The 11,468-nt window shown below is 47.1% G+C and overlaps 1 protein-coding gene across 1 annotated transcript; it reads right to left on the reverse strand.

The window, feature by feature from the left end:
- Positions 1–3: 3 nt before the first annotated feature.
- On the reverse strand, positions 4–11,440 carry LOC110515886 (protein BCCIP homolog). Its single transcript, XM_090217804.1, has 6 exons — positions 11,062–11,440; positions 10,520–10,675; positions 10,148–10,240; positions 9,466–9,653; positions 2,658–2,826; positions 4–446 (listed from the first exon to the last, which is right to left on the reverse strand). Exons 1-6 carry the CDS (start codon positions 11,296–11,298, stop codon positions 276–278), a joined length of 1,014 nt encoding a protein of 337 aa, XP_090073930.1. The 5' UTR covers positions 11,299–11,440; the 3' UTR covers positions 4–275.
- Between the last annotated feature and the right edge of the window lie 28 nt (positions 11,441–11,468).

The raw sequence follows: 11,468 nt of genomic DNA on the forward strand, positions 1-11,468 counted from the left end.
ACCGAAGGTCTGAAATTATTTATTTTTGTCAATAGATACATTTATCAAAAACCCCAAAAAAACCTGCTAGATAAAACCGCTGAAGGGAACCGTTACATAATGACGTTATTCTCCGCTTAACAAAAAGCTTTCCAGTGATCCCACCTTCCGTTCGATGTTTTGTATCGAATTTTACATTGCAAAAAAGAATGATCCTGAGCGGCCTTGTTTTAAAGACATCAGTCCTGTTTCGTTCACCAGAGTTTTTTTTTTTTTTTTAAACTCTGTGTGGTTGGTCACACGGTCAGGTATTCTTTGAGCTTGTCCATGACGGCTGACATCCTGTCTGCCGGGATGAGCATCACGGTACGCTGCGGCTTCATGGGGACGTCGTCGAAGGACCACCGCCCGCTCAGGACGCTGTCCGTCTCCTCCTGCACCGAGTAGTGGAACTTCATGGTGGCTTGCTGTAGTGGGGACATGGACACATGGGTAAGACAGTGAAAAGGACAAGTAAAAAGAGACATTTAACTCACCTCTGCCGCATATAGCCCCTCTGCCGCATATAGCCCCTCTGCCGCATATAGCCCCTCTGCCGCATATAGCCCCTCTGCCGCATATAGCCCCTCTGCCGCATATAGCCCCTCTGCCGCATATAGCCCCTCTGCCGCATATAGCCCCTCTGCCGCATATAGCCCCTCTGCCGCATATAGCCCCTCTGCCGTATATAGCCCCTCTGCCGTATATAGCCCCTCTGCCGTATATAGCCCCTCTGCCGTATATAGCCCCTCTGCCGTATATAGCCCCTCTGCCGTATATAGCCCCTCTGCCGTATATAGCCCCTCTGCCGTATATAGCCCCTCTGCCGTATATAGCCCCTCTGCCGTATATAGCCTCTCTGCCGTATATAGCCTCTCTGCCGTATATAGCCTCTCTGCCGTATATAGCCTCTCTGCCGTATATAGCCTCTCTGCCGTATATAGCCTCTCTGCCGTATATAGCCTCTCTATTGTATATAGCCTCTCTACTGTATATAGCCTCTCTACTGTATATAGCCTGTCTACTGTATATAGCCTCTCTGCTGTATATAGCCTCTCTGCTGTATATAGCCTCTCTACTGTATATAGCCTCTCTGCTGTATATAGCCTGTCTGCTGTATATAGCCTGTCTGCTGTATATAGCCTCTCTGCTGTATATAGCCTGTCTGCTGTATATAGCCTCTCTGCTGTATATAGCCTCTCTACTGTATATAGCCTCTCTGCTGTATATAGCCTCTCTATTGTATATAGCCTCTCTACTGTATATAGCCTGTCTACTGTATATAGCCTCTCTACTGTATATAGCCTCTCTACTGTATATAGCCTCTCTACTGTATATAGCCTCTCTACTGTATATAGCCTCTCTACTGTATATAGCCTCTCTATTGTATATAGCCTCTCTACTGTATATAGCCTCTCTGCTGTATATAGCCTCTCTGCTGTATATAGCCTCTCTATTGTATATAGCCTCTCTGCTGTATATAGCCTCTCTGCTGTATATAGCCTCTCTGCTGTATATAGCCTCTCTGCTGTATATAGCCTCTCTGCCGTATATAGCCCCTCTGCCGTATATAGCCCCTCTGCCGTATATAGCCCCTCTGCCGTATATAGCCCCTCTGCCGTATATAGCCTCTCTACTGTCTATAGCCTCTCTACTGTTTATAGCCTCTCTACTGTTTATAGCCTCTACTGTTTATAGCCTCTCTACTGTATATAGCCTCTCTACTGTATATAGCCTCTCTACTGTATATAGCCTCTCTACTGTATATAGCCTCTCTGCTGTATATAGCCTCTCTACTGTATATAGCCTCTCTACTGTATATAGCCTCTCTGCTGTATATAGCCTCTCTATTGTATATAGCCTCTCTGCTGTCTATAGCCTCTCTGCTGTATATAGCCTCTCTGCTGTATATAGCCTCTCTACTGTATATAGCCTCTCTACTGTATATAGCCTCTCTATTGTATATAGCCTCTCTATTGTATATAGCCTCTCTGCTGTATATAGCCTCTCTGCTGTATATAGCCTCTCTGCTGTATATAGCCTCTCTGCTGTATATAGCCTCGCTAATGTATATAGCCTCGCTAATGTATATAGCCTCTCTGTTGTATATAGCCTCGTGGTTAGAGGGGGGGGGGGGGGGGGGGGGGGGCAGGGTAGCCTAGTGGTTAGGGGGGGGGGGGGGGGGGGCAGGGTAGCCTAGTGGTTAGAGGCAGGTAGTCTAGTGGTTAGAGGGGGGAGGCAGGGTAGCCTAGTGGTTAGAGGGGGGAGGGGGGGGGGGGGGGGGGCAGGGTAGCCTAGTGGTTAGAAAGGGGAGGCAGGGTAGCCTAGTGGTTAGAGGCAGGTAGTCTAGTGGTTAGAGGGGGCAGCAGGTAGTCTAGTGGTTAGAGGGGGGAGGTAGCCTAGTGGTTAGAGGCAGGCAGCCTAGTGGTTAGAGGGGGGGGGCAGGGTAGCCTAGTGGTTAGAGCACTGAACTAGTAACCGAAAGGTTGCTGGATCGAATCCCTGAGCTCACAAGGTAAAAATCTGTCATACTGCCCCCATCAACAAGGCAGTTAAACCCCACTGTTCCCCGGTAGGCCGTCGTTGTAAATACTAACTTGCCTAGTTAAATAAATAAAGGTTTAAAAAAAAAGTTAAACCTCATAGAAGAACTCCTCCTCTGCGTTGACGAAGGTGAGCTCGTCCTTCGGCGGGGCTCCTCGGGCAGCGACCGTCTTGGAGGGATCCTTATAGGTCTTACTGATCATCAGGCAGTAATGACACTTCCCACTGGGCTTGTTGCTGCTCTGGGCTTCTGCCAACTCCTCCCTGGAAACAGCCAATCAATGATGTGGTTTATGTTCACACAGCTTTCGATCTTCTTTTCATAGATAATACATACACGGAATTACTTTTGTACGACAACAATGGAATTACTTTTGTACGACAACAACAACAACAAATATGTCAATGATTTTTAGCGTTTGTTTATCCAGTGTAAAGTGAACCCATATCTGAGACAAGCAGTTACATAATTGCATGTCCATATTAAGAAAGGTTCATCTACAGTAGCATACCCATAATGCATAGCAGGTGATTGACAGTGAACACAACGGTACATCGCCTGAGCGACAGTGAGGTAATCTGAGAGCATGTCTTGTTGACAGTACAGTAATCTGAGAGCGTGTCTTGTTGACAGTACAGTAATCTGAGAGCGTGTCTTGCTGACAGAACAGTAATCTGAGAGCCTGTCTTGTTGACAGTAATCTGAGAGCGCGTCTTGCTGACAGTAATCTGAGAGCGTGTCTTGCTGACAGTACAGTAATCTGAGAGCATGTCTTGTTGACAGTAATCTGAGAGCGCGTCTTGCTGACAGTACAGTAATCTGAGAGCATGTCTTGTTGACAGTAATCTGAGAGCGTGTCTTGCTGACAGTACAGTAATCTGAGAGCATGTCTTGTTGACAGTAATCTGAGAGCGCGTCTTGTTGACAGTACAGTAATCTGAGAGCGTGTTTTGTTGACAGTACAGTAATCTGAGAGCACGTCTTGTTGACAGTACAGTAATCTGAGAGCGCGTCTTGTTGACAGTACAGTAATCTGAGAGCATGTCTTGTTGACAGTACAGTAATCTGAGAGCGCGTATTGTTGACAGTACAGTAATCTGAGAGCGTGTCTTGTTGACAGTACAGTAATCTGAGAGCATGTCTTGTTGACAGTAATCTGAGAGCGCGTCTTGTTGACAGTACAGTAATCTGAGAGCGTGTTTTGTTGACAGTACAGTAATCTGAGAGCACGTCCTGTTGACAGTACAGTAATCTGAGAGCGCGTCTTGTTGACAGTACAGTAATCTGAGAGCATGTCTTGTTGACAGTACAGTAATCTGAGAGCGCGTATTGTTGACAGTACAGTAATCTGAGAGCGTGTCTTGTTGACAGTACAGTAATCTGAGAGCGCGTCTTGCTGACAGTACAGTAATCTGAGAGCGTGTCTTGTTGACAGTAATCTGAGAGCGTGTCTTGCTGACAGTACAGTAATCTGAGAGCATGTCTTGCTGACAGTACAGTAATCTGAGAGCATGTCTTGTTGACAGTACAGTAATCTGAGAGCGCGTATTGTTGACAGTAATCTGAGAGCATGTCTTGTTGACAGTACAGTAATCTGAGAGCGCGTCTTGCTGACAGTAATCTGAGAGCGCGTATTGTTGACAGTAATCTGAGAGCGCGTATTGTTGACAGTAATCTGAGAGCATGTCTTGTTGACAGTACAGTAATCTGAGAGCGTGTCTTGTTGACAGTAATCTGAGAGCATGTGTCTTGTTGACAGTAATCTGAGAGCGTGTCTTGCTGACAGTACAGTAATCTGAGAGCATGTCTTGCTGACAGTACAGTAATCTGAGAGCATGTCTTGTTGACAGTACAGTAATCTGAGAGCGCGTATTGTTGACAGTACAGTAATCTGAGAGCGTGTCTTGTTGACAGTACAGTAATCTGAGAGCGCGTCTTGCTGACAGTACAGTAATCTGAGAGCATGTGTCTTGTTGACAGTAATCTGAGAGCGTGTCTTGTTGACAGTACAGTAATCTGAGAGCATGTCTTGCTGACAGTACAGTAATCTGAGAGCGTGTCTTGCTGACAGTACAGTAATCTGAGAGCATGTCTTGACGACAGTACAGTAATCTGAGAGCATGTCTTGTTGACAGTAATCTGAGAGCATGTCTTGCTGACAGTACAGTAATCTGAGAGCGCGTCTTGACAGTACAGTAATCTGAGAGCGCGTATTGTTGACAGTACAGTAATCTGAGAGCGTGTCTTGTTGACAGTACAGTAATCTGAGAGCGCGTCTTGCTGACAGTACAGTAATCTGAGAGCATGTGTCTTGTTGACAGTAATCTGAGAGCGTGTCTTGTTGACAGTACAGTAATCTGAGAGCATGTCTTGCTGACAGTACAGTAATCTGAGAGCGTGTCTTGCTGACAGTACAGTAATCTGAGAGCGTGTCTTGACGACAGTACAGTAATCTGAGAGCATGTCTTGTTGACAGTAATCTGAGAGCATGTCTTGCTGACAGTACAGTAATCTGAGAGCGCGTCTTGACAGTACAGTAATCTGAGAGCGCGTCTTGCTGACAATACAGTAATCTGAGAGCGCGTCTTGCTGACAATACAGTAATCTGAGAGCGCGTCTTGCTGACAATACAGTAATCTGAGAGCGCGTCTTGCTGACAGTACAGTAATCTGAGAGCGCGTCTTGCTGACAGTACAGTAATCTGAGAGCGCGTCTTGCTGACAGTACAGTAATCTGAGAGCGCGTCTTGCTGACAGTACAGTAATCTGAGAGCACGTCTTGCTGATAGCACAGTAATCGGAGAGCACGTCTTGCTGATAGCACAGTAATCGGAGAGCACGTCTTGCTGATAGCACAGTAATCGGAGAGCACGTCTTGCTGATAGCACAGTAATCTGAGAGCACGTCTTGCTGATAGCACAGTAATCTGAGAGCATGTCTTGCTGACAGTACAGTAATCTGAGAGTGTGTCTTGCTGACAGTACAGTAATCTGAGAGCACGTCTTGCTGACAGTACAGTAATCTGAGAGCGCGACTTGACGGTACAGTAATCTGAGAGCGTGTCTTGTTGACAGTACAGTAATCTGAGAGCGCGTCTTGACGGTACAGTAATCTGAGAGCGTGTCTTGTTGACAGTACAGTAATCTGAGAGCGCGTCTTGACGGTACAGTAATCTGAGAGCGCGTCTTGTTGACAGTACAGTAATCTGAGAGCGCGTCTTGCTGACAATACAGTAATCTGAGAGCGTGTCTTGTTGACTGCACAGTAATCTGAGAGCACGTCTTGTTGACAGTACAGTAATCTGAGAGCACGTCTTGCTGATAGCACAGTAATCGGAGAGCACGTCTTGCTGATAGCACAGTAATCGGAGAGCACGTCTTGCTGATAGCACAGTAATCGGAGAGCACGTCTTGCTGATAGCACAGTAATCGGAGAGCACGTCTTGCTGATAGCACAGTAATCTGAGAGCACGTCTTGCTGATAGCACAGTAATCTGAGAGCATGTCTTGCTGACAGTACAGTAATCTGAGAGTGTGTCTTGCTGACAGTACAGTAATCTGAGAGCACGTCTTGCTGACAGTACAGTAATCTGAGAGCGCGACTTGACGGTACAGTAATCTGAGAGCGTGTCTTGTTGACAGTACAGTAATCTGAGAGCGTGTCTTGACGGTACAGTAATCTGAGAGCGTGTCTTGTTGACAGTACAGTAATCTGAGAGCGCGTCTTGACGGTACAGTAATCTGAGAGCGCGTCTTGTTGACAGTACAGTAATCTGAGAGCGCGTTTTGCTGACAATACAGTAATCTGAGAGCGTGTCTTGTTGACTGCACAGTAATCTGAGAGCACGTCTTGTTGACAGTACAGTAATCTGAGAGCACGTCTTGTTGACAGTACAGTAATCTGAGAGCACGTCTTGTTGACAGTACAGTAATCTGAGAGCACGTCTTGTTGACAGTACAGTAATCTGAGAGCACGTCTTGTTGACAGTACAGTAATCTGAGAGCACGTCTTGTTGACAGCACAGTAATCTGAGAGCACGTCTTGTTGACAGTACAGTAATCAGAGCACGTCTTGTTGACAGTACAGTAATCTGAGAGCACGTCTTGTTGACAGTACAGTAATCTGAGAGCACGTCTTGTTGACAGTACAGTAATCTGAGAGCACGTCCTGTTGACAGTACAGCAATCTGAGAGCGTGTCTTGCTGACAGTACAGTAATCAGAGCACGTCTTGTTGACAGCATAGTAATCTGAGAGCACGTCTTGTTGACAGTACAGTAATCTGAGAGCACGTCTTGTTGACAGTACAGTAATCTGAGAGCACGTCCTGTTGACAGTACAGCAATCTGAGAGCGCGTCTTGCTGACAGTACAGCAATCTGAGAGCGCGTCTTGCTGACAGTACAGTAATCTGCAACAGAAATTTTTTATAACATTATGAAATATAAAACAAAAAAACAGAGTTTCTTATTGGACAACGGCAGGTAGTCCATCCCTGTTTCAGGATGTTTTCTTTGGTGTTGTGACCCTAATGAACATGACCCAGGTGGGATAACTGAAAGAGAAACATGACTCTGCTGTTTAGAGGGGCAGGGTGATCTGTGGGGGTTCGGGTTAGACAGACTCACTGTAGCTGTTTAGAGGGGCAGGGTGATCTGTGGGGGTTAGACAGACTCACTGTAGCTGTTTAGAGGGGCAGGGTGATCTGTGGGGGTTAGACAGACTCACTGTAGCTGTTTAGAGGGGCAGGGTGATCTGTGGGGGTTAGACAGACTCACTGTAGCTGTTTAGAGGGGCAGGGTGATCTGTGGGGGTTAGACAGACTCACTGTAGCTGTTTAGAGGGGCAGGGTGATCTGTGGGGGTTAGACAGACTCACTGTAGCTGTTTAGAGGGGCAGGGTGATCTGTGGGGGTTAGACAGACTCACTGTAGCTGTTTAGAGGGGCAGGGTGATCTGTGGGGGTTAGACAGACTCACTGTAGCTGTTTAGAGGGGCAGGGTGATCTGTGGGGGTTAGACAGACTCACTGTAGCTGTTTAGAGGGGCAGGGTGATCTGTGGGGGTTAGACAGACTCACTGTAGCTGTTTAGAGGGGCAGGGTGATCTGTGGGGGTTAGACAGACTCCCTGTAGCTGTTTAGAGGGGCAGGGTGATCTGTGGGGGTTTGGGTTAGACAGAGACTCCCTGTAGCTGTTTAGAGGGGCAGGGTGATCTGTGGGGGTTAGACAGACTCACTGTAGCTGTTTAGAGGGGCAGGGTGATCTGTGGGGGTTCGGGTTAGACAAAGACTCACTGTAGCTGTTTAGAGGGGCAGGGTGATCTGTGGGGGTTTGGGTTAGACAGAGACTCCCTGTAGCTGTTTAGAGGGGCAGGGTGATCTGTGGGGGTTAGACAGACTCACTGTAGCTGTTTAGAGGGGCAGGGTGATCTGTGGGGGTTCGGGTTAGACAGAGACTCACTGTAGCTGTTTAGAGGGGCAGGGAGATCTGTGGGGGTTAGACAGACTCCCTGTAGCTGTTTAGAGGGGCAGGGTGATCTGTGGGGGTTAGACAGACACTCACTGTAGCTGTTTAGAGGGGCAGGGTGATCTGTGGGGGTTAGACAGACACTCACTGTAGCTGTTTAGAGGGGCAGGGTGATCTGTGGGGGTTAGACAGACTCACTGTAGCTGTTTAGAGGGGCAGGGTGATCTGTGGGGGTTAGACAGACTCACTGTAGCTGTTTAGAGGGGCAGGGTGATCTGTGGGGGTTAAACAGACACTCACTGTAGCTGTTTAGAGGGGCAGGGTGATCTGTGGGGGTTAGACAGACACTCACTGTAGCTGTTTAGAGGGGCAGGGAGATCTGTGGGGGTTAGACAGACTCCCTGTAGCTGTTTAGAGGGGCAGGGTGATCTGTGGGGGTTAGACAGACACTCACTGTAGCTGTTTAAAGGGGCAGGGTGATCTGTGGGGGTTCGGGTTAGACAGAGACTCACTGTAGCTGTTTAGAGGGGCAGGGTGATCTGTGGGGGTTAGACAGACACTTACTGTAGCTGTTTAGAGGGGCAGGGTGATCTGTGGGGGTTAGACAGACTCACTGTAGCTGTTTAGAGGGGCAGGGTGATCTGTGGGGGTTAGACAGACTCACTGTAGCTGTTTAGAGGGGTAGGGTGATCTGTGGGGGTTCGGGTTAGACAGAGACTCCCTGTAGCTGTTTAGCGGGGCAGGGTGATCTGTGGGGGTTAGACAGACACTCACTGTAGCTGTTTAGAGGGGCAGGGTGATCTGTGGGGGTTCAGGTTAGACAGAGACTCACTGTAGCTGTTTAGAGGGGCAGGGAGATCTATGGGGGTTAGACAGACTCTCTGTAGCTGTTTAGAGGGGCAGGTTGATATGTGGGGGTTAGACAGACTCCCTGTAGCTGTTTAGAGGGGCAGGTTGATCTGTGGGGGTTAGACAGACTGCCTGTAGCTGTTTAGAGGGGCAGGGTGATCTGTGGGGGTTAGGGTTAGACAGACACTCACTGTAGCTGTTTGTGGAGGGGCAGGGTGATCTGTGGGGGTTTGGGTTAGACAGAGATTCACTGTAGCTGTTTGTGGAGGGGCAGGGTGATCTGTGGGGGATAGACAGACTCACTGTAGCTGTTTAGAGGGGCAGGGTGATCTGTGGGGGTTAGACAGACTCTTTGTAGCTGTTTAGAGGGGCAGGGTGATCTGTGGGGGTTAGGGTTACACAGAGACTCACTGTAGCTGTTTGTGGAGTGGCAGGGCGATCTGTGGGGGTTAGGGTTACACAGAGACTCACTGTAGCTGTTTGTGGAGTGGCAGGGCGATCTGTGGGGGTTAGGGTTAGACAGAGACTCACTGTAACTGTTTGTGGAGTGGCAGGGCGATCTGTGGGGGTTAGGGTTAGACAGAGACTCACTGTAGCTGTTTGTGGAGTGGCAGGGCGATCTGTGGGGGCACGTTGATGAACCTCTCGCTGAGCAGCAGTCCCACAGGCTTAGTGGTGTCGTTCAGGACCTTCTCCAGATCGTCTGTCACACTATGGGGACAACTCTTCTCACACTGACCCAGGATCAGATCCTTTACCTCCTCCACACACTGGACACCCTGTGGACGGATCAGAACACAGTTACTAACATATAGACCTTATTCACCAGACTGCCGTGATTGGTCAAAATGCAGGCTAGTTCAGTAGGCAGGAAGAGGGCTACTACTTGTTGTCTATGGAAAACAGATCTTTCCTCAAGGTCGACCTTTTAAAATATCAGATTCAGGCAGAAAGAAGAGTGAACGACAATGTCTTGTCTCTTAACATCTCATTGGTTGAGAAAGTGTCAAGTTTAGTGATTTCATAGATTATATATATTTTTTTTAATATAACCTTTATTTAACAAGGCAAGTCAGAAGAAATTATTATATACAATGAGGTCCTACCTGGGAACAGTGGAGTTAACTGCCTTGTTCAGGGGCAAAAGGACAGATTTTTACCTTGTCAGCTCAGGGGATTCAATCTTGCAACCTTTTAGGTTACTGGCCCAACGCTCTAACCACTAGGCTACCTGCCACCCCAAATAGATAACATAACATCTGACTGTACCTACCTTTCTCTCAGTGAGGTTGAGCATGCTGATGAAACCAAACACCTCATCGGCTGGATCCTCGTCATCATCGCTGTCCTCTGGCACCTCTGCTTGCTGACAACAAAACATGCAGAAAGACATACATGATGCTACTGAATTCATATCAATTGTTCTCCGTTGGATGTGGGAGAAGGAAACTGGAGCTAGAAAAGCATTTCGCTACACCCACAATAGCATCTGCTAAACATGTATGTGACGAATACAACTGATTTGAAGAGAGCATATGTGTGTGTCATCATATTTTGGGAGTTTAATAATATGATACGTTAAATTGTATGATGCATATTTACTGATGGTCTGGTCTGATAGACTCGACGCGTCTGGTTTTCTTACCCTGATGACGCTTCCAATATGATTCTGCTGGATGAGGAGATCGGTCAACTCGGATGTATTGACACGAGCCTTCAGAAACAGCTGTTGCATGAGTTTCTTGACCCCGTTGTAGTCATTGTGAGTAATGGTATGGGCCTCAAAGTCTACAATGACCTCCTGGAAACAAACAAAAAAGGTTTTTAATACAAGTCCCGACTCCCGAGACAATGTTTTGGACTTGATGGGGACTCAGGGCGAGTGCGCTGCCAGTTTTAGTGTCAATACTGGTATCGATTGTTTTGTTTGTCTAAACTACTCTTATGGTTTTAAGTGTGTAAACGTCCATGCATTTCACTATTTAGCTAGTTTAAAACTCTGAAGTGATCGATTGGCTATGTTTAGCATGTCCCTAACATACTTAACCATCGTTAACTAGCTTGATATGAACAACAGTTGTTTGCTAAAAAGCTAGCTATCTATCTAACCCATCTAACACGTTTAGCCGGTGCTAGCTAGCCTGCTAGGCCAGGAATATAGCCAGTTCACTAGAGACATTATCGTACCTCATTGATCTCCTCTTCTGATCCGCTGTCATTCTCTCCTGAATCACCGTCGTTTTCCAATCCTTCATCAGAGCTGTTATCCTCACTATCAGCGGGATTTTCTCCTTTTCCAACTGCTCGTCTTTTCGCTGAAGAAGCCATGCTGCCTAAACAGATACCACGCGTATGGGGAAAGGGATTCATGTGGAGTTGGTGTACTGAGACACTGTAGCGGCCATTTTGGATCAATTGTTGCATGCTTCGTTATGCTTGAAATGTCCGTGTGTGGAACCACAATGGCGTCCGGTTTCTTATTCTGACAGCAGAATGGAATAAACCATTTTGATCAAGAGGGATATATATATTGTGTTTTAAATTATATTTAAAATATGTTAGAATATTGTTAACTGAACTGTTCCAGCAGAAAA

The sequence above is a fragment of the Oncorhynchus mykiss genome, chromosome 23 (genome assembly GCF_057628025.1).
Source record: "Oncorhynchus mykiss isolate SJ-2025 chromosome 23, ASM5762802v1, whole genome shotgun sequence".
Taxonomy (NCBI): domain Eukaryota; kingdom Metazoa; phylum Chordata; class Actinopteri; order Salmoniformes; family Salmonidae; genus Oncorhynchus; species Oncorhynchus mykiss.